General features: G+C 38.3%; 3 protein-coding genes across 3 annotated transcripts in view; 1 reads left to right on the forward strand and 2 right to left on the reverse strand.

Annotated features, from left to right (window-relative positions):
• GFM1 (G elongation factor mitochondrial 1) overlaps positions 1–24,361 on the reverse strand; it is a 42,555-nt gene that overhangs the window by 11,203 nt on the left and 6,991 nt on the right. Inside the window, exons 6-13 of the mRNA XM_026497374.4 lie at positions 23,734–23,884; positions 19,409–19,566; positions 18,721–18,805; positions 16,347–16,484; positions 14,699–14,800; positions 13,048–13,104; positions 9,753–9,890; positions 8,796–8,878 (exon numbers count right to left, since the gene is read on the reverse strand). Coding sequence (XP_026353159.1) covers positions 8,796–8,878; positions 9,753–9,890; positions 13,048–13,104; positions 14,699–14,800; positions 16,347–16,484; positions 18,721–18,805; positions 19,409–19,566; positions 23,734–23,884 — 912 coding nt within the window. The remainder of the gene's footprint in view (positions 1–8,795; positions 8,879–9,752; positions 9,891–13,047; positions 13,105–14,698; positions 14,801–16,346; positions 16,485–18,720; positions 18,806–19,408; positions 19,567–23,733; positions 23,885–24,361) is intronic.
• On the forward strand, positions 502–9,736 carry LXN (latexin). The gene is made up of 6 exons (XM_026497375.4): positions 502–2,900; positions 4,195–4,257; positions 5,354–5,531; positions 5,828–5,964; positions 8,106–8,168; positions 8,438–9,736. Exons 1-6 carry the CDS (start codon positions 2,772–2,774, stop codon positions 8,534–8,536), a joined length of 669 nt encoding a protein of 222 aa, XP_026353160.1. The 5' UTR covers positions 502–2,771; the 3' UTR covers positions 8,537–9,736.
• LOC123000937 (60S ribosomal protein L30-like) lies at positions 19,663–23,727 on the reverse strand. The gene has a single exon (XM_044383519.3). It carries the CDS (start codon positions 20,063–20,065, stop codon positions 19,733–19,735), a length of 333 nt encoding a protein of 110 aa, XP_044239454.1. The 5' UTR covers positions 20,066–23,727; the 3' UTR covers positions 19,663–19,732.

The raw sequence follows: 24,361 nt of genomic DNA on the forward strand, positions 1-24,361 counted from the left end.
CTGAATCGTAACCAAGTTGATGCCAATAATGAAACATGTAGGTGCCAGGCTTGTGCTAAGCAGTTTTTATGGAGCATTTTATTTGTTCTTCACCACAAACTATGATGTGTGTACTATTTCTATCACGATTTTCAGTTGAGAAAGTAACTTGTCAAACATGATGCAGTTAGGTGGCAGAGCCAGGATTTGCACCAAAACCAATGCTCTTAATCAAACATTTTTCTAGAAGGCTAACAAGAACATAAGCTGACGTAACCTGCAAATGATAATTTCACTGAAAAAGCTGTTAGAGGGCGGCAGTACGCGAAGACAGACTTTACAGTAGCTTAGAGAAGAGGCAGAAGAACTAAGACGTCACTTGGTAGGCAGCTAACAGGAGTGCTGGAGGTAAAAGAACTCAGGCCCTGGGCATCAGACCACTAGCATGTTAGAAAGTCAATTTTGTTTTGGCAGAATAACATCTCTCATGATAAAATTAACATTAATTAGAACGGTGTTGGGTTTTTTAGCTTTTATTATTTAAAAGAGAGAGCATGAATGGTGGGGAGAGGGAGAAGCAGACGCCCCACTGAGCAGGGAGCCCGACACTGGGCTTGATCCCAGGACCCCCGAGATCATGACCTGAGCCACAGGCAGACACTTAACTGACTGAACCACCCCGGCGCCCCATAACTATACTGGTTTTATCTCTATTTGGTAGACTTATTTGGATTTTATAGTTGTACCAAAGTTGCAAGCTACAGACCTTTTTACTTAGCTTTATATTCATGCAAGTTATATAAAATCATAATAATTTACCTGATCCCAGAGACCCCCAATAATTTTGTTACTTTGAAGGTAGTCCATACATTATTCAAATCTGAGGATAACAGACTTTAGACTAACCATTCATAAAGCTTTAGTAGGTAAGATTTCAAGGACTCAAGTATAGGAATAAGATTCTCTTAATACACTTTACTTAACATCTGGATAGGCAGTTAAATGTTTTCATGTAATAATTATACTTTGAAAAGAATATAAATTAGTATATGTGCTTTGTAAATGCCTAATATGTCACAACCTACTAACTAGCTTTGACCTATAGTGATGGTATTCATAAAGCTTCAAATGGTGACTTTATCTAGGAAGCTCACATATTATATTTCTAACAACTCTAACTAGAAATAACCAGAAGATGTTAAAGCTATCTGCGAAACTTAAAATTTCATTATCAGCAAAAAGCTCTTTCGGCATCATCAAAATGTACTCAGCCACTCTTTCCTGGGCACTATCAAAGAAACATGTGATTTGAACGATTCAGACACACACACAATGACAACCTAAGAGGATGGCTGATACATGAATGACTCACCCTCTCACACCCAAAAAGAAAAAAACCTTTTTTTTTTTTTTTAATTTAAGAAAGAGCCTTAAGAGGAGAAACAAATCCCTTTATCCTCTACTTACTTGACAGTTGGTTGGCTAATATAACTAGAAAAACAGAAATGCCTTATTCCTTACATTAAAAAAATATATACTTACTCCAAATAAAGATTTTATTAGTAAATTGAAAAGGGTATTTGAGGAAGAGAACACATTACAAATACATTTTTAGGTTTATTCTTTAAAGCACCACAACACATATGCCCACCCAAAGAACTTTCAAAGAACCGTCAAAAATCCATTTTGAGAAAAAAAGCAAAGAAACTCTATTTCCAAGCAAATGAGCGTAAGGGAAGGTTTGGGCGTACAGATAACAAGGAACTTAGCTTCCTGATCTAAAGCAAATCCAAAGCCTAAATTATAGCCCCTTCAAAGGTAAAACAAGAAGGAAATTAAGAAACCTGGAGAATGGAAATGTACTGTCTACTCAAAGGTTTACTTAAACAGCTTTAAAAACTCGTCTTTGTTAGAAGTTACTTCAAGATAGTGCTTTAAGTTCAGTTCTTAAATATGTTTTAATTCTTAAAGTAAAAATGTCAAAGTGATTCAGAAGGTTAAAAGCATGGTTTTACAGCAAAACCTCATTTTTCTAAGATTAGTAAAGGGAGAGAGGGTGCAGGTGTATTTATTTCTCCTGATCCAAATTACATAATCCTCCAAATTAATGCTATCCTTTTAAGTTTCTCATATCCTGATTTGGGCAGCACTGGTCCAAACCCACACAAAGGAGGGATTAACCAAGCGTGCTCCTGGAGCTCCCGGACCTCAGAGTGGGAAGGAAAAAGAAGTAACCGACTCACTACCTGGAGCTCCTTTGCACTTTGCCCTGTGCCTGACATTGGGCGTGGTGTATAAGGAAGGTGCGCTCCAGACTGCATGTGAAGTACCCAGATTTCTTCCACGGAGAGGAAACTGGAAGCCCCAGAGACACTCCATAAAGGAAAAAGCCAGAACGCCCCTCCCTGCACTTCAGTAAAGGTCACTGAAAGGAAGGATGAAGTCCCAGCCCACCAAACCCACCGACTCCCTCCCCACACCTCCACCCTCGCCAGCCGCCAGCGGGAAAGGCCAGGGCTCTCCCCCTCGCAGGAACCAGTCGGTGATGTGGGCGGCAGCTGGGCGGGGCCACAGGAGCAGCCGTGGGAGCCAGCGCCCCTGCTGCAGCTTCCTGAATCGGAAGGAGGGAAGGAGGAAGAGAGGGAGGGTAGGAGCTGGCGATCCCGCCCACACTCAGCTCGACCAAGGCGTGCCGACTCTTCCGTCTCAGCCACCCAGCAGGAGGCTGAACCAGCGGTGCACTGCTCCCGTCCGGTCCCTTAAACTTGAGCAGCCGTAAGCTCCCACCAGGAATGGAAATCCCCCCGACCCACTTCCCAGCCTCCAGGGCAGCCTCGGTGGCGGAGAACTGCATCAACTACCAGCAGGGGACCCCCCACAAGGTGTTTCTGGTGCAGACTATCAAACAAGCCAGCATGGAGGTGAGTCCCGCAGAGGGCAGTGGGCGGGCTCCTGCACCTACTCGCTTTCCTTCCACTCCCGGGGGTCTCAGCCCCGTTCTTCGCGCGACTTCCCTTCCACTTCCACCCTTGCCTGTTTTGGGACTAGCTGTTGACGTCAGGTCTAGGGAAGTTAACATTTCTGGGGATAGCTGACACTCCAGGACAGCCAGGGCTGTTTGTTTTTTCTTGGAAAGGCAGAGACATAGATACGGTTTTTAATGGCACTATTAAAAAGAAATGGAAAAATGTTCTAAATGTGAGCCGGCATTTTACCCTTTACTCAGTGAAAGCCGTAGGAACCACTCAAAAGAATCCCAAAACTGCTACTATGTTTCTCATCTACTACTCCAATCTGAACCAACAAAAGCTCCCGTCTTCCAAACAATACTTCTTTGCCTAAACTTTAGGAACAATCTTCATCAGACCCTTTGACCAAAATGAAGGGAGAAGCAAACAGCAAGACAAACTGACAACCAGAGAACAAAAACACTGTGGGCTGCTGTAAAAGATATGCTCCCTCTGGCAAAGGGTTAAATTAAATGCTTAAGGCCACAGCTGTCACTAACCAGGCTTGTTTCCATGTTACTAAAATGTAAGATTTGAGATTGTCGCTTAGTTATCGGACATAAATTTAACTGACAGTGTGTAAAAGCTGACGGGGAGTAGATGTTACTTCAAAAGTGCACCAGATAATTAGCTATACACTCTTAATTATATCTTGATTCAAAAGTGAAATACCCAAACAATTGTCTTACGGTTATAAAATTCGTTAAAGTATCACTTTGCAGGTCCACTAATGTACAAGTAAAAACAGTACTTAACATCTCTAACCACTTCGCAGTAATCTGCCCCCAAATGGAATTCACCTTCGTTGAACAGTCTTTGGAGGGTACACAGAGGGCTTTTTGAAAGTGTATTCAATGGTATATTCCTGTTTTCTGTCTTAGAATCAAAAGGTGTTTCACAATTTGTTTTGTAGAGAATTCAGGATCATAGATCCAGAAGCTGAAGTCCTCTGATACTTGAAAGTGATTTATAACCCATTTTATATATGCTTTTATCCCACTCTTCTGTTTTTATCCAAAATAAATCTCATAAAGGACCTCCTGAATTAGATGTTACATACATGGTGACATGCCTTTTTTAAGGTCTAAGGCTTTAATCATTTACCCTCACCAGTCAGCCCTCTGCCCCAACCAAATGAGAGTGTATTTTTCTAACAACACAAAGAACAGAGCTATTCTTGTAATAATTCATCGCATTTTCTTAACAGGATATTCCAGGAAGAGGACACAAGTATTGCCTTAAATTTTCTGTGGAAGAAATTATCCAAAAAGTAAGTGAAATGTCCTTCATTCTGAAATAAAATTTGACTCTATAAATATTTTAGATCACCTTTTGCAGATCAAATCATAGGATTAACTTTTTTTTTTTTAAATTGTGAAATCCCTGCCTTGAAAAAAATAAAGAGCACACAAGGGTCAGATTATACTCTTTTAAAAATATATTCTGAGATACATGAAGTAATTCTATTGAGCTATTTAGAAAAGACTACACATTTCAGTTCAAATAAATTCCCTTAAAAATGTTGTATATTCTTAGGGCAGTCTGAACTTATGCCTAATATGAACAAATGAAGTAATTTACTCTCCAGTCACCATCACTTTATGTCTGCCTTTCTCATTCTGTTTTTGCTTTCATTTAAAGAAAGCCACTGCTTTTAGATATTTATGAGCAATAAAATCACCAAAATGATACCAATATGTTCATAGGAATCTTTCGGTAATGGGGCAGGGAAAGTTTTAAATATTATATACCTGCCAAATTACTAGTGAGATAAACTTTTTTAAAAAAGGAACTGCAATTTGTACCATAACCATTTTAAAATTAAAAAAAAAAAAGGCTTGCCCTTTTGTTGAGCATAATTCAGAAGAGATATAGGCTAAAAGATTAAAAGATATCTGAGCTGCTAGACAGCCATCTTTCCAAGCAGAACCAATGCTACTATTTTTTAATTTTACATCTAGATACAGATTACTTTATCTGGGCTTGAGAATATTTCTGTTATTTCAGAAGTAGAGGGTAGAGTAATAGACTTAAAAAAATAACCAAAGTCTAGAGGCAGTACATGAAGTCAGACTAAAATATGACCTTACAAACTGCACACCCATTTACACAGAAATAATGAAGTTTTAACGTGAAATATTAGATTATGATACTTTATAAGTTAAAAAATAAGTTGTCTATCTTAGATACCTTCAAGAAACCAGTAGGCCACACCCACTTAGATATCTCTGTAACAGATGCTCTGAAGTCAAGTTTGAAACACATTAGGGGGCCAGCCAACACTTTAAATGTTCTATCTCAAGAATGACAATTAGGAATGGATGGCCATTTACATGTAAAGATATTTTGCAAAATGTTTCAAACAGCAAGATACACTGAACTGTACTGCTGAAGTACTTTACCCTCTAACGGGACAAGATACTGCACCAGAAGTCAACTTCACATTTGAAGGAGAAATTGGAAAGAACCCAGATAAAGAAGATAACACATTTTATCAAAGACTCAAGTCCATGAAGGAACCACTTGAAGCACAAAATATTCCAGGTATATAAATATGGCATGGAAAAAAATTTTCAACTTTAAGATCAATATTAATTATCTGTGCTCAGAATGGTTAGATGTTAATAATATGTTGGAAATATACTGGCTTTTGCAAAAATATTCATTACCAGTCTAATTCAACAAAAAAGGGCCTTGCAAATTCACAGATCCATGGCTTAAATTACATTCTGTACACATTTGAAGGAAACTAAAATATGACTTAGAATTTAGATTTCTTAAAGGTTAACACTGTATATATGAAATAATTCCATTTACCATTTAAATGTTTCCCTCAACAGACAGCTTTGGAAATGTATCTCCAGAAATGAAGCCAGTTCGACACTTAGCCTGGGTTGCCTGTGGTTATATAATATGGCAGAATTCTACCGAAAACACATGGTATAAAATGGTAAAAATTCAAACTGTCAAGCAAGTGGTAAGCGATTTCTAGAAAATACACTATTAACAGGGTTTTATTTTACTAAAAGTGTGATAATTCAAAACTGGATAAATAGTGCTCCTTTAGTCATTTTGTATTTAAAATAGTGAACCTGGTATTTTGAAGGAGAGGTCAGTTACAACTAAAGCTAAAAAAGTTGAAGCTGCAGTTTCAAGAAAGTAAGTATTGAGTTATAAATAATTTGGCATTCAGTTTTTGTGCTCACCTTAATACAGATTATATCCTTTGGTGATCTAAATTTTGTATTCACATTTCTATAGCTATGCAATGAAACTACCTCTGCTTTTCTCCTCTATTGGAATGGTGGTGCCAGAGCTACTCAGAGACATGGCTGGCCTTTTTTTGCCCCAAGGATCAGCCAGAACAAATATCTGAGCGTCTTTTAATCTTTGTGAGGCTTGCTGTATATCATTTTCTTTTAAAACCCGTTTAGTCCTAATCTACAACGTCCTGTCTTACTGCTAGCCTGGCATTCTTTTAAGTCTGATATGGCTATTTAAAACTGCCTCTTTCTGGTCTTTAAAGACATAAAGTCAGCTTCACACTTTAGCTTTATTAATAGGTTAAAAAGAAAAAAAAGTCAACTGTTGCTACCTAACGGATATGAAGAAAAACAGAGTGCGAAGAAACCACAACAAACAGTTTTAGTTCTATAAGAGAAAAGGACTTTCCAAATGACTTGTTTCAGCTTGCTGGAAACAAACTGCAAGGCAGCCGGAGCACCTTTACTCCACAGGCTTTTGCAACCACTTATTAGACACCTACGGGCACTGGAGGGCAGGATACACAATCACAACAGTTAGAATATGATGCCAAAACCTAACATAAATACCACAACAACATTTTAAGAAACAGAGCCTTTTTTTTGTTTTTTAAATTTTTGAGTAGGCTCTGCACCCAGAATGGAGTCCAGCAGAGGGCTTGAACTCACGACCCTGAGATCAAGGCCTGAGCTGGGATCAAGAGTCAGACGCTTAACCGTCTGAGCCACCCAGGCATCCCAACAGAGGATTTTTTTAATGCATTTCTGTAGACATCATCTTTGGTTACAAATTCCTACTGGGGTACTGAGGCTCAAATAATTAACAGATCCAGGTTACAGAGGTTATACAATCATCATCATGGTTTTCTAGGCATGATTTTGTATCAAAACATGCTCAACATAGTGCCAGAAGTTTTATGAAAGAAAACTCCTGCGACCCTTCATCAAAGTTTTAAAGCATTATTAAAATTTCAGTGGAAAGGTTTACTGCACATTTATAATCGCTATTAACCAAAGGGGCCACAGGAGCTCATGCTGCCCCTCGGAGGCCAGGGCTTGTTTGAACACATTGATCATAATCTCTGTACAGCAATCTCTGGTGAATGTAGTTTTAAACTATGTGGATGAAGTATTTCTGTGTAGCTGATGGTATAAATACTTTATATGCCCAAAACAATAAGCAGCACACACCATATTAACTACACTCGTTACATTTCCTATTCTCAGTTTTTAAAAGGAGAATTTCTATTATAAAATTGGTTTCCTTTCATGTAAACACTCATTTCAGTAGTTTATCCCTCAAAACGATGCTTTTTTGAACAATAGAAACATTAAGGAAATCTTAAATGACAAACTTCAGATCATACTGCTCTGAGGTAGGTATCACAACTCAGAACCTAAGAAAGGATACACAACTTTTAGAGTAACAGGTGAAAAATCACGCTTTTAAAATGTAGTTTGAAAGAAAACTTTTTTTATAAGAACATAGTTTTTCTTTCTTTCTTTTTTTTGGAGAGACAGAGAGTGGGCATGGGCATTGGGTAGGAAAGGCAGAGGGTGGGAGAGGGAATCTCAAGCAGGCTCCAAACCCAGTGCCAGCCCAATGCAGGGCTCCCTCTCATGACCCTGAGATCGTGACCTGAGCCAAAACCAAGAGCTGGACACTTAACCGCCTAAGCCACCCACGTGCCCCAATTTATTTATCAGGCTAAATAAATCATAACATTCAATTTTTGTTTTTACTTATTAATTGGAAGTATTATCACCTAATAACAAAAGCTGAATTTTAAAATGAACATATCATTTTTGCCAACGATACTAGTTTCAAACACCAGGTTTTTATTTTTTATGATAGCAAAGAAATGATGACTTCATTGAGTTAGACTACACCGTTCTACTTCATGACATTGCATCTCAGGTAAAGTATCATTTACCTTTATCTGATGAGACTTTGAAAACGGAGACTTGTTTTATAGCCACAGTGTATGCCTTATTAATTTTGACTCTAAATCAGAATTCATGTAAATTAATATAGACACCAGGTTGAAGTATATACTTGTAGCCATTTAACTTCTTTTTTGCTGTTCTTTGTAAGGACTGTTTTGTCTCTAACAAAATCTAAACCCAACATTGTTTTCTTAAATGTTTTCTGAATTTTGTCATAGCATTAGTTTCCTTTACTTGCAGGAGATTATTCCTTGGCAAATGCAAGTTCTCTGGCATCCGCAATATGGTACTAAAGTCAAACATAACAGCCGTCTGCCGAAGGAGGCACAGCTGGAATAAATGAAGACCTTAACACCAAAGTGTCAACATGCTTATCAATGATGCGTGTATGCCAGTCTTCATGATACCTAGTTTATGGGGCCGAGCAAATCCCAAAATGTCACTTTGTATACATGTCTTCATTACAGTATAGAACTATACAGATTCCAGACACTATCATGATGTAAAAGTGTCCCAGCACTAATAGTGGTATGTATATCCCATAATAAAAAGCTTCAATTCTGGCCTCACAGTATGTTTAATTGTGTTGCATACTTACGGGACAGGGGCAGTAATGGTCTCTCTAAAAGCAACTTTTGGCTTTCCTGTGACACAAGGACAGCCATATTCTCTTTCCATCCTCTAAAAAGAAGAGGGGAGATAATTTTTTGGTATACTTAAAAAAATAAACTGAAAGAAAAATCATAAGAATCTTAATTACCTTTGAAGCACTCATTTAAATATGATACAAAATGATCAATCTTAAATCACTTAAGTATCTTACAAAGGTTAAATACATGATATTAAGTAATACAAACTACTTTTAAAGATTTTATATAAATGAATTCTAATTTAGACTGTTTAACTACACTTACCTCTAATTAATCTATCCACTAAAACTTCAGCTTTGTTTCTTATTACATATTCTCTGAAATAGCCTATGAATCTGTTGTCAGGGCTTTCTACTACCTTAACTTCAAAAATATGATCACAACCAGAATTTTTATTCATAAGCCAAACAGCTTTTGCCTCCATTCATAGATACAGAAGACCTTTTCTGTTTCCTAGGGAAAATACAGCCCATATAATCTTTCTACTATCTAAATTCTAATGATTTTCAAGTACTGACTTGAGAAGAAAACAGGCAAGAAATGGCCTCAAGAGTGGGTCCTGGTGGGCCAACTTCCTCCGCAGGTCTCTCCCTGCAGGTTGTCTCCCTGGCTGGGACCCAACTAACCATGACCTAGGGGTGGACGGATGCTCTTACTGCAAATATTTGAGTCTTGCTCTAGGAGTCTGCAAATGTTTTACAAATAACAGGATTTAGAATTCAAAAATACTTAATCTGTAAGAGACAGTAACATTTGTAACACAGTATAGCACATCTGGATACAAACCAAATGTTGTCTGAAGAACCACTATTATTTTACAGTCATTAGACTGAGAATTATTAACTTGTAACAAAGCACAGACATAAATAAAATGAATTTAAGTCAACTTCCTTGTTATTCATTACCTGAGCATAGATTTCTAAGTGTAATTCTCCCATTCCAGATACAATTGTCTCTTTGCTCTCAGTGTCGAAGTGGACTTTAAATGTGGGATCTTCTCTTGTAAATCTGCCGATACCTTTTGAAAATTTTTCCAGATCATTCTTTAAAAAAAGAGTCATTACACTTTTTAGTAAACGTGATAAGCAATGGGATTGTTGAAAGAATTTTACTAAATGAAATCAAGTACATTAACAGGAAATAACAATGATCCCCATCCAGTTCCTAGGTCAAACCCTTTCAATATGTGAGCTGGGACATCACACAGTGGAGAGAGCAGGGAATAGCTGGCTGACAGAATTTTCTTTCCACAGCAAGATAAAAAACAAGACTGTAGGGCTTAACTATGCCCTTTCCTATTTTATTCTTGGATATACATAGAAACTGTCCATTTGGGGAAAACTGTCCATTTGGGGAAAACTTTCTCCATGAAGGAGAAAGGAGAATCTGTGTTACTCTATTACATTTCAGAAATTCTATACATAGGGGCGCCTGGGTGGCACAGCTTGGTTAAGCGCCTGCCTTCGGCTCAGGGCGTGATCCCGGCGTTATGGGATCGAGCCCCACATCGGGCTCCTCCGCTATGGGCCTGCTTCTTCCTCTCCCACTCCCCCTGCTTGTGTTCCCTCTCTCACTGGCTGTCTCTATCTCTGTCGAATAAATAAAATCTTAAAAAAAAAAAAAAAAAAAGAAATTCTATACATAATCAAAGGAATCAGCATGTTTACCACCACTTGATTGTAGAGTCAAGCAGAACAGTTAAGACGAAGAGTAAGGCAGATGGCACACCGAGACTTCTCCCTTTCAAAGCAACCTGCTTGGATGTGATTGCATGCACCCTTATTCTCCTTAGATATAATTCCATACGTGGTAAGTAAAATTATGGTCCTCTAGGGATCTGCCCTAATCCCCCAAACCCAGGAATGATACTTTATGTGGTGAAGGGGACTGTGCAGATATGATTAAAGTTACAGACTCTGCGATGGGAAGATTACCATGAAGAATCTGGGTTGGCCCAATGTAATCACATGTGCCTTTAAAAAGGAAGAGGAAAACAGAAGGGTTAAGTTAGAAAGATGGAATGAGGGAAGAAGAGGCAGAAGAAATCTGAAGCACAGAAGGGACTGATTTCGTGGTTGAGAGCACTGAAGACAAGAGGATGGGGCCACAAGCCTACGAAAATGGACAGCCTCTAGAAGCCAGAAACAGGCCCCAGGTGGCAGTCATCAAAGAAATGGGGACCCCAGTCCCAACAGTCACAAGGAGCTGAATTTTGCCAAAAATCTGAGTAAGCAAAAAAAGAAAAAAAAAATGTCCCCCAGAGACTCCAGAAAGGAACAGTCCTGTCAATATCTTGATTTCAGTCGATTAAGAACAATGTCAGATTTCTAACAGTGTAAAAGAATACATTTGTGCTATTTTAAGCCACCAAGTGTCTGGTACTTTCTTATGGCAGCAATAGAAAACTAACACCCCCGAATCACCAGTATTTAACAGCTATCACGTGTGCATGGAACTGTGCTGTATGTTTTGAATATGTACCTCAAATTCTAACCACAATGCTGCAAGCCAGAATTACCCACATTGCACAGGTGAGGAAACTAGGTGTAGAAAGGTTGAGTGACCCGCTCAAGGCCACAGAGCTAGCGCACGCCAAAGCCGGGACTGAGTCCTCGGTCAGGCTCTCTCTGAAGTCTTCTGCCTTTTCCCCACGTTACCCAGGTACTCCCAACTTACAAGATCATCCCTGCCCCCGCCCCCGCTAGCGAGAGCCACAGCTTCACGCAGTGACTTCCGTATGGTATTTAAATTAACGTACTGCAGCGAGCAGACGACCCTGAGACACCACGAACCTTTTAGATATCGATGCCTTTGATTTTCCTCCACTGTTGGAAACTATCAACAGTTAAATATCGTATATAAACTCTGAAGTAGGGATGAAGAAGCATAGTATCTTTAACTTCTCTCCCTGATTATGCAGAAGGGAAAAGCCAGCAATTTAGCAAAGCACCTGGCAATGTGGCATTTCCCTGTGTGGTAAGATGCCACGGTTTGCCTTTCCTCAAATTTCTGAGATGGAATGACATAATGTTTCTTGCTCCCTCAACATCCTCTTTTCTATACTGAGAAGGGTCTGGAAAAGCTCATTTACTCAAAACAGAGGAAGAAGTACCTGTTAATGCATCCACAAGACAATACATCAGAGTATGTTCTGTAAACAATAGTTCCCAGATGACAAAAGGTCATAAAATAGTCACTCAATGCATGAATGAGTTCATTTCCATTTACCATATTAACATGACTGTTATGAATGTTAAAGCAACATAAGAACACAAACAATTATGGCAGCAATGCAAACCAATTCCAATGGCAGTAATGTGAGTAAGAACCTATCAAGCAATTCTGGTTTCATAAAAAGCTAAATGACAGCAAATGCAACCATAAAACTATTATATTTGAAACTGAGAAAGGGGTGCCCAGGCGGTTCAGTTGGTTAACTGTCTGACTCTTGGATCTCACTCAGGTCTTGATCTCAGGGTCCTGAGCTCAAGCCCCATATCCACACCCAGCATGGAGCCTACTCAAAAAAAAAAAAAAAAAAAAGTGATGGGGCGCCTGGTGGCTCAGTCAGTTAGCTTCTGGCTTCAGCTCAGGTCATGACCCCAGAGGCCTGGGATCACCTTACATCGGGCTCCCTGCTCAGAGGCGAGTCTGCTTCTCCCCCTGCTCCTGCTCCCTCTCCTTCTCTCTCAAATAAATAAATACAATCTTTAAAAAAAAAAAAAGGTGAGAAAGTCTTGTTTGCAGGCTTTCCATGTTATAATCAGACATATACTTTATAACTACCTCAAATCCAGAGATGTATTATAATCCATGAGGCAATTAACCCATGTAGTAATCTAATGTACTTCAGCGAGGTTTTACAACTTAGGACAAATGTCCCTGTTCCCCCCTTTTCCTTTACGATTCCTTTATGATCTGGATATAGGAAAATATTCTTACCACTTTGGAGCCAAGATACTGTAAAGAGTCAGAAAGCACAGTCTTGTGCCTATTTAATACCATCAATTTTTTCAGATATAGTGAGAACTAATTATTACCAAGAGACTGGTAGTTTTAGAAGGTGATCTCAATACCAAAAGAAGAAATAGAGACCATAAGACTGCTGGTTATCACAAGATACTATGTGCACTGTGGAGAAAGATAAAAAAGAGCTCAAGTTTTTATTGTGCTGTACTGAGACTGAAACCAAAATCCTACCTTGTTGGAAGGCTTCATTGCTACTGAAATGACAGGATCAGGAACATGAATTGACTCCTAAAATATTTTTTAAAAGAAAAGAGAAGAATTCAAATACAGCACTGTTTGGGTCAGGGATGGACTAATTTTAATGTGCTACTTACAAAAGAACAAAGGACAAATACTAGTCAACATGTTTATGCTAGACAATACATATCTTGGTCTGCTTTGTATTAAATATATCAATATAAATATAACACATTAATAAATAAATGCATATATTTACACGATCTCCTCCCTTCCAAAATAACAAAAATAACTTGTTTATAACTGTTTAAGACCCTTAAGTTTATCGACACATTCATTTTAAACATAATCGTAATGAACCCAAATGCCAAGATGTAAAATTCTTATTGGCTAGTGGCTACACGAGCTGTTGCTGTCTTTTGATAAATTACTTTAATCAAAATATACCACAACTGATAAAACAGAGAAAGGGCACTAGATTCCTTATACATACAATACCTCATTCAGTCACAACTCTGACAAGCAGATATTATTATCCCCATTTTACAAATAAAATCATTAAAGGCTTGGAAAGACAAAATAACTCCGCAGAGGTGAGACTCTAATCAAGGTCTATTTGCTTCAAAGCCTAAGCACTTCCCACAACTTCCAGTCCTTCATATTACTAAATAAAAGTATTTAGACAAGGCCTTATCAACAATATTTGTTTACACACCATGCCCCTTCTCTAGATCCCCCAAAAACCTGTATAGATTTTGATTTCCTGTAGTATCTTAAATCAACCTGTAAAACCATAGACATCAGAGAATATCTTTTACAGAAAAGCTAAATTATAAAATTATTAATTCATCACATAATACAGGGACTATTATAGTGCTCATCTGTTAGGGCTGGACCAGTTCTTATGTAAATGACCCACTGTAAATTTCTTCATGGCAAATTACCCAACCCCGAACGTACTCATATTCTTTCTTTACTGAATTCAGGAGAGGGACCACCCCCATGGAGAGAGGATCATACTGTCGGAGAGCCTACTCTCCTACAGGGGCAAAAGAGAGAAGTGAGTGAAGGGGACTCAAGGCAGAAAGTGCCCAAGCATGCTCTTCCCTTCGGGACCCCTCAGTCATGAAAAAGGACCTCTGAGTTCCACAGGGAAGGCTGTGTGCAGTAAGTCAGACTGTCTGGTTGAGCAAGGTTCCATTCTGTTATCCCCTAGTCTACACGTTACCGTTCTCTGGGGGATTGAGGCTAGGGCCCACTCTGGCTGTTATGTTCGTAAGTGGCCATCCACTGGGACCAGCCTGATCCTAGTGATAGGAATTAGAGAGGAATCCGCAATGGGAAAGCAAATCTCTGAGTAGAGGAGTCAGCGCCACACAGTTCAGGTGTATCTAGTGAAGATTTTTCCCTCCACACTAAACCTTAGAGGACTGTGGAATCATTTTACTAAGAAAAACCAGATAGGTTAGCTTACACAGAGCACTTGTCTAACTGACATGCAAAGAGCCAAGACAAACCTATAGTGATCCCTGTGGCAATAAATGAAAAGTTCTGTGATTGTTTTTCTGAACTACTAAATGTACTACACAAACACATAGACTTCTAAAACTCAAGTGATAAACAGCTTCGAAATTAAATGACTTACCATAGAAAGGCCACTGTTACTTTTGTTTGTGAATGTGTCTCCACTAGCACAGTCAATGCCGAACAACGCACAGATGTCTCCTGCATACACTTCCTCAACATCCTGAATAAAGAACACAAAATAGTACTTGCAAATAATACAAATCAGGACATGGTAACTGAAGAGTGATCGCACAACGAACACACTGTACATAAACACACATGGCAGCATCTCACCACGCATTCTACAGAGAATGGATCTGCTAGAACCAATGTAATACCAATCATCAACCAAGGCAAGATTTACCTTGAATAGGGCCTTTATTTAAACCACATCTCAACTGACAAGATTTTACTTTACACAGAAACTCAGAGCTATGGCCTCACTAGCGGGAGGATCTGTAGTACTGACAGAACACAGCCTTATACTGCCGAAGGGATTTCTGTGGATTAAAAAGGATGTCGTACATGGGCTGCGACAGTCCAACAATGAGATATGCAAGACGGAGATGTACAAGGAAAAACTGCAAAGGAAGTTTTGAAAACAAAGGCGGGAGAATTCAGCCCATTGTACTTAAAATAACCTTAATTTCTCACAGATGCAAGCAGTCAAATAAACACAGGAAATCTAAGAACAAAGCACTGGTGCCTCTTAAGCTTCCTAGTTTTTGTCCATTTATACTGACAGCTCATTCATAACAGCTGTGGCTGTGAATGACAAGGGTGCCTGAGTCTCTATCGGTCCACAGATGTAAACATCTCGTAGCCTCTGGCCCATAAAAACATCTGTGACAATCACTAATCCCTGTATCAGGCCCCCTGCTGCCTATCTCACAGAACAGCAATAACATCCAATTTTGAAAGACTGCTTATTCATCTTCCAGGAGAGACAGTTATGGCTACCACAAATTTCTGAATGTCGTTAAGAGTTTGCTCAGACTAATAAACTTCTCTAGGAATATAGAGCTGACTGGGGAAAGAGCAGGAGTAGGAGACAACCCCACACACTCGGCATTTCTACTAAGGCTTAACCCTAAAAGACCACATAGAAGGCTAGAATAGATTCAGAGGCAATTCAAAAATTCAAGCCATAAATCAAAGTTTATTTCCCAGATAAGACCTTGAGAGGTTCTCAATCTTCAGACGGATTCGAGCACCTATATGATCCTTCTGGGGGTGTTCGTTCTATAACAGGAATAAAAAACTCTGGGATTCAACAGGGCTTTTCACACGGGGCCATATTTCTGAAAGTAAATTCACTGAACAATGTGGGACACTGTGTGTGAACTGATTACTCTCAATTACCTTCGAGAACCACAGTTCCACTGTCCCAATCTGTTACACTCTTTGTAATGACAGCTCTTGAGAAAGGTGCTAAATCTTGGGTTCTGGGTTCTAAGTCTTAGGGAACTGACTGGCCCTTCTCCTTAACCTCGGCCATTGAGGAAATACAGCTAATCACAGTGTATAAAATGTGTCCTGAACATCTGCCAATTTAGCCCATACCAAAGTGCTCCATCAGAATTATAGCACAACTAAGTAAAAAGGAAGAAGCTAGAAAAATATTCAAATAGAAGTGACTTTCTTGTGGGGTCGGGATACCAAGAAGGTAGATCTATTTCACCTGCATTAGAGAAATTTCTGATCTGCCAGGAAAGACATATACTTGCCTCCATCATGTCAGCATGCAGGCGAACCAGCCGCTGCACCCGCACTTTCTTTCCTGTTCTTGTGTTGTAGATGGTGTCACCCTTCTTCAGCTCTCCTTGATAATTGCGGACATAAGTTAACTGTCCAAATCGCCCAGCCTACAAGTCAAGATTGGGTAAAGCAGAAAGAAGAATAAGCAAACTTAAGAATCAAAATTAAGAGGAAAAACTTCACGACAACCTCCAATTATTCCCTATCAATTTTAGTAGTATATTTTATACATGCTTTGGCTTATTGTCTGAAATACTTAAATACTAGCTTTAAATATACATGAGTTAGATGGTTATTGTTGATCTTTTTGGTACTACTTCTGATGCCTCTAAAATAAAAATTAGAAAATAATTTTAAATTGTGTATGCAATAAGGTAACATCCTTCTGCTTTCTATTATTATTTCTTAAGTTTGGTTTAATACAATTAAGATATAAAACACAAATAAGTTATAATTATACAAAGACAACAAAAATATATTTAGAAATGTTAAGACTATACATCTAAAAAAAAAAACTTTTGACATAGAACCTAGAAAGCTATATAAATAAGCATTCTTTAAAGTAACTGAATATAAAATAATCAAGAATCAACTCCTCAATACTACCACTAACCAATGTTTTAAAAGTTGCCAATTCTTCCCATATTAATTTACAGGTTTAACACAACAGCAATAAAAATCCCAAGAGGAATTTTTAAACATATGATTAATAAGAATAAATGGATAAAAATAGAAATTTCTGAAGTATTATGGCAATGAGAAGAAGCTAACCATGACCAATATACAAACATACTAAATATTCCAAACTTAAAAGGTACAGAAGTAGCACAAATTAAACTGACTAGCCCACAGAGTAAAAATACCTAAAATGTAAAATACATTTGTCAACAGATGATGAAGACAAGAGACAGAACAATGGAAAAGTACAGCATTGTTGCAAAACTGGGAGCTGGACAACTGGTCCTCTATTTGGAGGCAGAGGAGACACATTTAGAGTCCACCTCACAGGACCCCGCAAAACAAATTCCAGTTAAATTAACAATGAAAAAAGAACCGTCATACAAAAAGTAGAAAACATTTATGAAATATATACAAAGAAGAGGGTTTCTAAGGTTAAAAATGAGAGAACTACAAAAGACTGATACATTTCACTATAAATTTTAAACTGCTGATCGTTTTTAAAAATAAGCTTTATTAGAGAAAGATCATTTAGTAAACACTTTAACACTAATTTAAAAATAAGAAGTGACTCCATTGCAAGGAGGAATTGTAACTGCATAATCAATATATGGAAAAATGTTCTCTACCATTAGGAAATAAAGCAAGATATAAAATACTATTTACAAAAAAGGACTTAAAGCAAGATGAATTATTAACTTTCACTTATAAAACCAGTAATAATTTTAAAATAATAATGTTGATAAAGACTCAGAAATATGAAAGAAACCTGGCAATAAACGATTAAATATTAAAACATCCCATTCCTTTAGTTCAGTAATTGCCATTCCAGGAATCCTAAGACAACATTCCTAAATGTATATTTTTAAAAGCTTTACCCATAAAAATTGTCACCACAGTGTTATTTGTACTTTTTAACTTAAAATTATGTTTTTTAGAAGTAATAAATATATTGTAAAAATTTTAAAAACTGAAAGCCCCCAAAATATAATCCCATCCCAGAAATAACACTAACTTAACCACCTTCTTTCCCCTTTAAAATAGTATGAACAGAAGCAAGAACAACTTAACAAAAAGTACTCCCAGGTGCCCAAATCTTGGTTTCCTAATAACATTCTCGATTACAAGAAATGGAACCGAGGCACCTAGAGAAACAGTTGATTCTAGGGTGGAGACAGGGAGGATAAATGTGGAGGATCCCGCAGTCCCACAAAGTCAGGAAGTATTCAAAAGAACAAAATATTGCAGAATGTCAAAAGGACACAGGAGCAGCTAAAAGAGCTCCAATGGCCAAACCCGGCCAACCAGCACAACAAAAGAAATCACACACTACTCATTAGAACTCAAAATACATATCTATGAGGCCACACTAATATAAAGAAATGACTGAATAAAAATATAAATGGGGGAGAGAAGGCATCTCTCCCATATAAAAGAATCCCGAGTAACAGTAGATACGGCTCCCTCAGGGGGCGGAGCATAATGCCCCACAGCTGAGTGTGGGCCTAGTACAGCAGCTTTCTCCGGCAGAGGCAGTATGGAAAGGGGAGAAGGGGGAGTAACTTTCAGCAGAGAAATTTGTAACAAAGTCTTTTTGTAACAGAGAGACGACCTTAAAAGAAAATTTCCACATACAGCAATTAAATACATTAGAAAGCAACTTACCTCCAGTTTAAAAGCCAGGCCTACAAATGGGTGGGAACTGTTTCTCTCGGAGTTCATTAAGATTTTGTTTTTCTCTTTTGAGTCACTTAAAAAAAACAGAAATCTGTGAGATGCATTATTTGATATTTATTTTATATCCTTTTGTTTCATCAGAGTATATCTGAGAAAAAGCATATACGTACTAAAGATTTCCGACCTCACATAAGTGAAATTTCACTGGAAAAGATCAGTAAGAATAACTTCTCAGGGCTTAGTTACTACGAGAGGACCAGAACAGATTTAAAAAACACAAAAATGGCAGAGAAAGAAAAGAAAAATAATCAATGAGAGCTTAAAAAAAAGTTTGTTTTTTTTTCAAAGTTCAAGGTTTTTGTTGTTGCTGCTGTTGTTTTGGTGTGGCTGAAAACGGCTAGTCCCAAATGAAAAAACTTACTAATGACGTAAACCTTGGTAGATAATAAATCATACTTCTAACTCACAAACAGAATATGATATGGCAAGTGGTATAATAGTTTTTTATGTGTCAAAAGTGTTACCCAAATAGAAACTGGCAATTGCTTTTCATAAATTATGGGGAAGAAAACCCCACAAACACAGCTTAATCAAAAGTACCATTCTTAAATTCCTTCATAGTGCATAAATGTTAACGTATTTCTGCATAAACTAAGATTCAGCTTCTAAGACTTACTCCTCCTGATTGAGAATAGCATAATTTTGGACTTCAGATGGATTTGGGAGGTATTCCAAAACAGCATCTAAAAGAGGCTGAACTCCTTTGTTCTTCAGCGCACTTCCCAAAAAGACAGGAGTAAATGACCTATTTAGAGTAGCTCTTCGGATTGCACACTACAAAAAAAAAAAAAAAATTAACAGTTAACCTTAAAAAAAAGTTTTGTATTTCAGATCAATTACAAACCAACAAGTGAATAAAAGGAATGACACTTTTTTTTTTTAAACAAGCTGTGGCCAGTTTTATTAAAGAAAAATTTTGCGTGATTTACTTTTCACCAGCCTATTCTGGCATGCTTCTGATGATATCAGAATCTCCTGGATCAATGATAGCCAGTGTGCATGCTCTGTAGTATTTCCCACATGCTGTGCCCAAGTCAATATTATTGCCACTGCAGCGATGGACACCAGTTTTGGCCAACATGGCGTAGTATTCTATTTCAGATTTCCTCCAGGCTGGGCAGTTGTTGGCGGGGATGACCAGTTTCGCTGTGCCATGTCTGATCATTTTCAGAGCCTCCTTGTACCCCAGCATGTACTTCCCCCTTTTCGTAACGAGCCGGAGCCTAGAGTTGATCGACTCCAGAGACTTTTTTGTTTTCTTTGCGGCCATCATCTTCCTGCCTTAGATGCGGGACGGGCCCAACCAATAGCAGCCACCAAAATGGACGGGAGAGGGAAAGGAAAGAGGAGAAATGACACTTTTTGGAGTACGGGCTATAGTGGAGACTAGAATCAGATCGGGTCCTCTATAACTTAAGGTCAAAATACAAGAAAAAAAATTGGTTCCTTCTTCAGGCTAGGAAGCTATTTAATGTATAAATGCTTTCAACACTCTTGGAATGTCACTAATTTTCAAAATGACAAAAAATATATATACACATAGAAAATAGGCACACACATAGAAATGTGTAAACAGTATGCTAACAATTATGTAAAACATAAGGAAAAGTAATACACACACACACACACACACACACACACACACAGTATCTCTGGAAAGATACACCAAAAACTATTAGCTGGTAAACTGTTTTAGGGAGGAGGCAGAGAACTAGGCAAATAGGAGACATGGGAGATTTTTTCTTTACTGTGTACCTTTGTATACTTTTAAATGTTTAAAACCTACGAAAATATCATCTGTTAAAAAAATTTAATAGATGTTTTTTTTTTTAAATAACATACCTACAGGAAGCCAAGTAGTACAGATCACTCATAAATTAAGAGCCATGAGAGTAACAGGCTCTAAAATAACGACCTCCAGGCCTACCTCAACCCTAGTGCAAGCACTATGAATGTGTCCCAGCTGCGTGCCACAGGTGGCCCTCCTGGCTAAGCAGGTCTTGGAGAGCAAGCAGTGGAACTAACTTTAGGTCCTCACAGCTGAAAGAGGTCAACAGCAGTGCTGTGGCCACAAGCTGCCACAGCAGAAATAGGGAACCAGTGCACAATTATTTCTCAGTCCTCATGAAAAAATAGAAAACTAGTTATCCTAAAAAAACCTTAAAGCAAAACACTTACAACCACAATTTCTAAACATCACCACAGTGAAAAGTAGGATAACAGCTGCATACAATAAAGGGAGTATAAGAAAGGGGGAAATGTGCATGGCAAGAAAGCAATTACTATTTGAAAATATCTTAAAAGCTTGCTTTCGCTGTTGCCAGGATCCAGAAATGGCTAGGTCACTAACCACTTAAGCTCCCTTAAGCCACAGGACCACAACTCTGACTTACCACCCCTCCCTTACATGCAAGTAGGGACACAGAAGAATCTTACGACATTTACTTTACAACAGAAAAACAGGAGGGTGGTAGATAAATAGAAAAAAAAATTACAACTATCCTAATACAGCCTAACAAAGCTTTATTTTTCCAAAAATTTCCCTTGTTTTCCTAAGAACCATTTTCACACTTCAAAGGTGTTGCCTTTCCATTGTCCCTAATAATATATCCAACAATACAGAGGTATACCCACGTATCCTCTGCAGAAAACAGTAAACATGGCAGCACCGAATCGGCTATGCTTAGAAAGGCCTGTTTACAAGGCTGGCCCCCTGGCTGGTGTCTGGGAACCTGGATTTCAGGAGGGTTCCCAGCATTCCCAGAATGGTTCACTGTGACTACACTATCTGAATAAACAATGGAGTGGATGCTAAACACCTGCTTTCCCCCTGGAAGTCTGGAATCTGGGTACGTTCGAGGCAGAGGATGTCTGTGACTAGCCCCTAATCAAACCGAAGGCACCGCGTTTCTAACAGATGAGATTCACGGTACAGTCACAACTCACTGCTGGAGGAATGAGGCGTGCCCTGCCATGACTCCACTGGCAGAGGACTCTTGGAAGCTTATACATGATTTCTTCTGGATTTCACCTGTGTCTTTTCCCTTTGCTGTTTTTGCTTTGTATCCTTTCACTGTAATAAATCATAGTCATGAGTATGATAATGTGTTGAGAACTCTGAGCAATCCTCGTGAATCACTGAACCTGGGAATGGTCTAGGGGACCTCTGACATATGCCCTTTAATAGATAAAAACCTAACTCTGTGTTGTGGTTACCAGGACACAATGCTTGACCTATGCCTTCCTACATAGTTTGTGAAAGCTAAAGGACTCAAGTTATGAGATATATTAGTAAGCATCCTCAGCTTCGATAGGGTTCTTTCCTTGTGCATCTGACCTACTATAAACTCCATTGTGCAAGGTCTTACAGTAACCATTTATCTGATCTCTGCTAAGCCTACCATGTGGTCTGCAAAATAAGTTCAGTTTTTTTAATGGTAAAATAAACATAAAATTTATCATTTTAACCATTTTTAAGTATACAGTTCAGTGGCATTAAGTACATTTATACTGCCATGCTACCGTTATCACTATCCATCTCCAGAACTTTTTCATCATCTCAAATGGAAACTCTGTACTGCCTGAACTCTCTGTTCTGTAACCCAGCCTTGTGCCACCACCCCTGGTAACCACTATTCTGTCTCTAGGAACTCTGACTATTCTGGGTACCTCATTTAGGTGGAACCATACAATATTTGTCCTTTGACGCCAGTTCATGTCATTTAGCATGTCTTCATGGTTCGTCCACGCTACATATCAGAATTTCATTCTGGTTTAAGGCTAAATCATAGCCCATTGTAGGTATAAACTAATTTGGTTTATCCATTCATCCACTGATGGGAATTTAAATTGTTTCCAGCTTTTTGGGGCGCCTGGGTGGCACAGCGGTTAAGCGTCTGCCTTCGGCTCAGGGTGTGATCCTGGCGTTATGGGATCGAGCCCCGCATCAGGCTCCTCTGCTGGGAGCCTGCTTCTTCCTCTCCCACTCCCCCTGCTTGTGTTCCCTCTCTCGCTGGCTGTCTCTATCTCTGTCGAATAAATAAATAAAATCTTTAAAAATAAATAAATAAATAAATAAATAAATAGTTTCCAGCTTTTTGCTATTATGAATAGTGCTGCTCTCAACACAGGTGTACAAATACCTATTTGGGTAATTCTTTTGGATATTATTCAGAAGTGAAATTGCTGGATCCATATCATAGTTCTAGGTTTAATTTTTTGAGGAATGGCCACACTTCTTCCACAGTGACTACTTCATTTTACATTCCCACTAGCAATGCACAAGAGTTCCAATTTCTCTACATCTTCACCAATACTTGCTATTTTACTATCATTAACAGAAAAAAAATTTTTTTTTAAATAATAGCTGTCCTAGTGGATAAAGTGACATCTCACGATTCTGATTTGCCTTCCCTAATAACCAGTGATGCCGGGCATCTTGTCGTGTGCTTACTGGCCATCTGCTTGTCTCCTATGGAAAAATTCTCTATTTGAAAAATAAATACCAGTCTTAAGCAGAGATCTTTTTACTTTAAGGAGCTAAATGATCAAGTGAAGGAATGTATACAGCCTTCTAAACAGTACAAGTATCAACATTTGGTCTGCAAACACTCAGCAGCCTTGTCACTTAACCTGTCTTATTGCTGTAACACTTGTTTATCTTCTTTCTTAAGATATACTCAAAAGGTTGGATGTTTAAATATCTTTTCTTTTTTAGAACTATGACTCCTTTCCCATTTTAAGATGTTACAGAACTCATTACTTAAAAAGTAATGTGCCATACCAAGTATTTTTTGAAAAAACCAACAATGTTAAATTCACTCAGCTTTCATTAATAAAACCCAGGCATAAAAGCATCATGTCTCTTACCCACATAAAATCAAACAAAAAACCCCACCCTCTTTTTTTTGTTATTGCAAGACTTATTTTGAGAGCACTTGCCTTTAAATCAGAAACTGAGGGGATTCTTTCCTCCAGGAACATCTCACCAAGCTGCTCATCTGAATCGGCAACACATTCAATCAGCTCTTGCCGATGGTCAGCTGCTGCTGCCCTGAATTCTGCTGGAATTTCCCCATATCGCACCACCTGACTAAGAAAAGAAATGCTTTATTTTACTACTGTAAAGATATTCAATTAAACACTACAAAGCACCAATGAAAAAGATAAACCCTAATGGCTAAAAAATTTTTATAGATGAGAAAGAGCTCTGATGTATTTGCATTAAAGTGGCAAGTAAGACTAATGCAGATCTTTAAAATTTAGACAGAATAGTGGGCAAAAATATTTAAACAGGCACAGCAAACTGCAAAGGCTGTGCTACTAGTAAATGTAAGAGCCAAGATTCAAAGGCCTTCTGATTCTTAGGCTCATAGGACTCTTGAAAATTCTATTAACCAAATTAATCAGAATATCACAGTCACTAACAAGGAGGAATAGAGACCTGACTCTGTTCCTTCCCATTAATAACAAACCCAATCACACAATTTTAACACAGAATGCTTTATAGTAAAAAAAAAGGTTACTAAATATGACAAACTCTTCAACCCTAGCCCCAGGTCTCCATTTC

This window comes from Ursus arctos, unplaced genomic scaffold (assembly GCF_023065955.2).
Source record: "Ursus arctos isolate Adak ecotype North America unplaced genomic scaffold, UrsArc2.0 scaffold_20, whole genome shotgun sequence".
Lineage (NCBI taxonomy): Eukaryota > Metazoa > Chordata > Mammalia > Carnivora > Ursidae > Ursus > Ursus arctos.

Coding starts and splice junctions, on each gene's coding strand:
- LXN (XM_026497375.4), top strand. CDS start 2,772: ATGGAAATCCCCCCGACCCACTTCCCAGCCTCCAGGGCAGCCTCGGTG. Junction 4,258..5,353: donor TGGAAGAAATTATCCAAAAA/GTAAGTGAAATG, acceptor TGTTTCAAACAG/CAAGATACACTGAACTGTAC. Junction 5,965..8,105: donor TTCAAACTGTCAAGCAAGTG/GTAAGCGATTTC, acceptor TTTTTATGATAG/CAAAGAAATGATGACTTCAT.
- LOC123000937 (XM_044383519.3), bottom strand. CDS start 20,065: ATGATGGCCGCAAAGAAAACAAAAAAGTCTCTGGAGTCGATCAACTCT.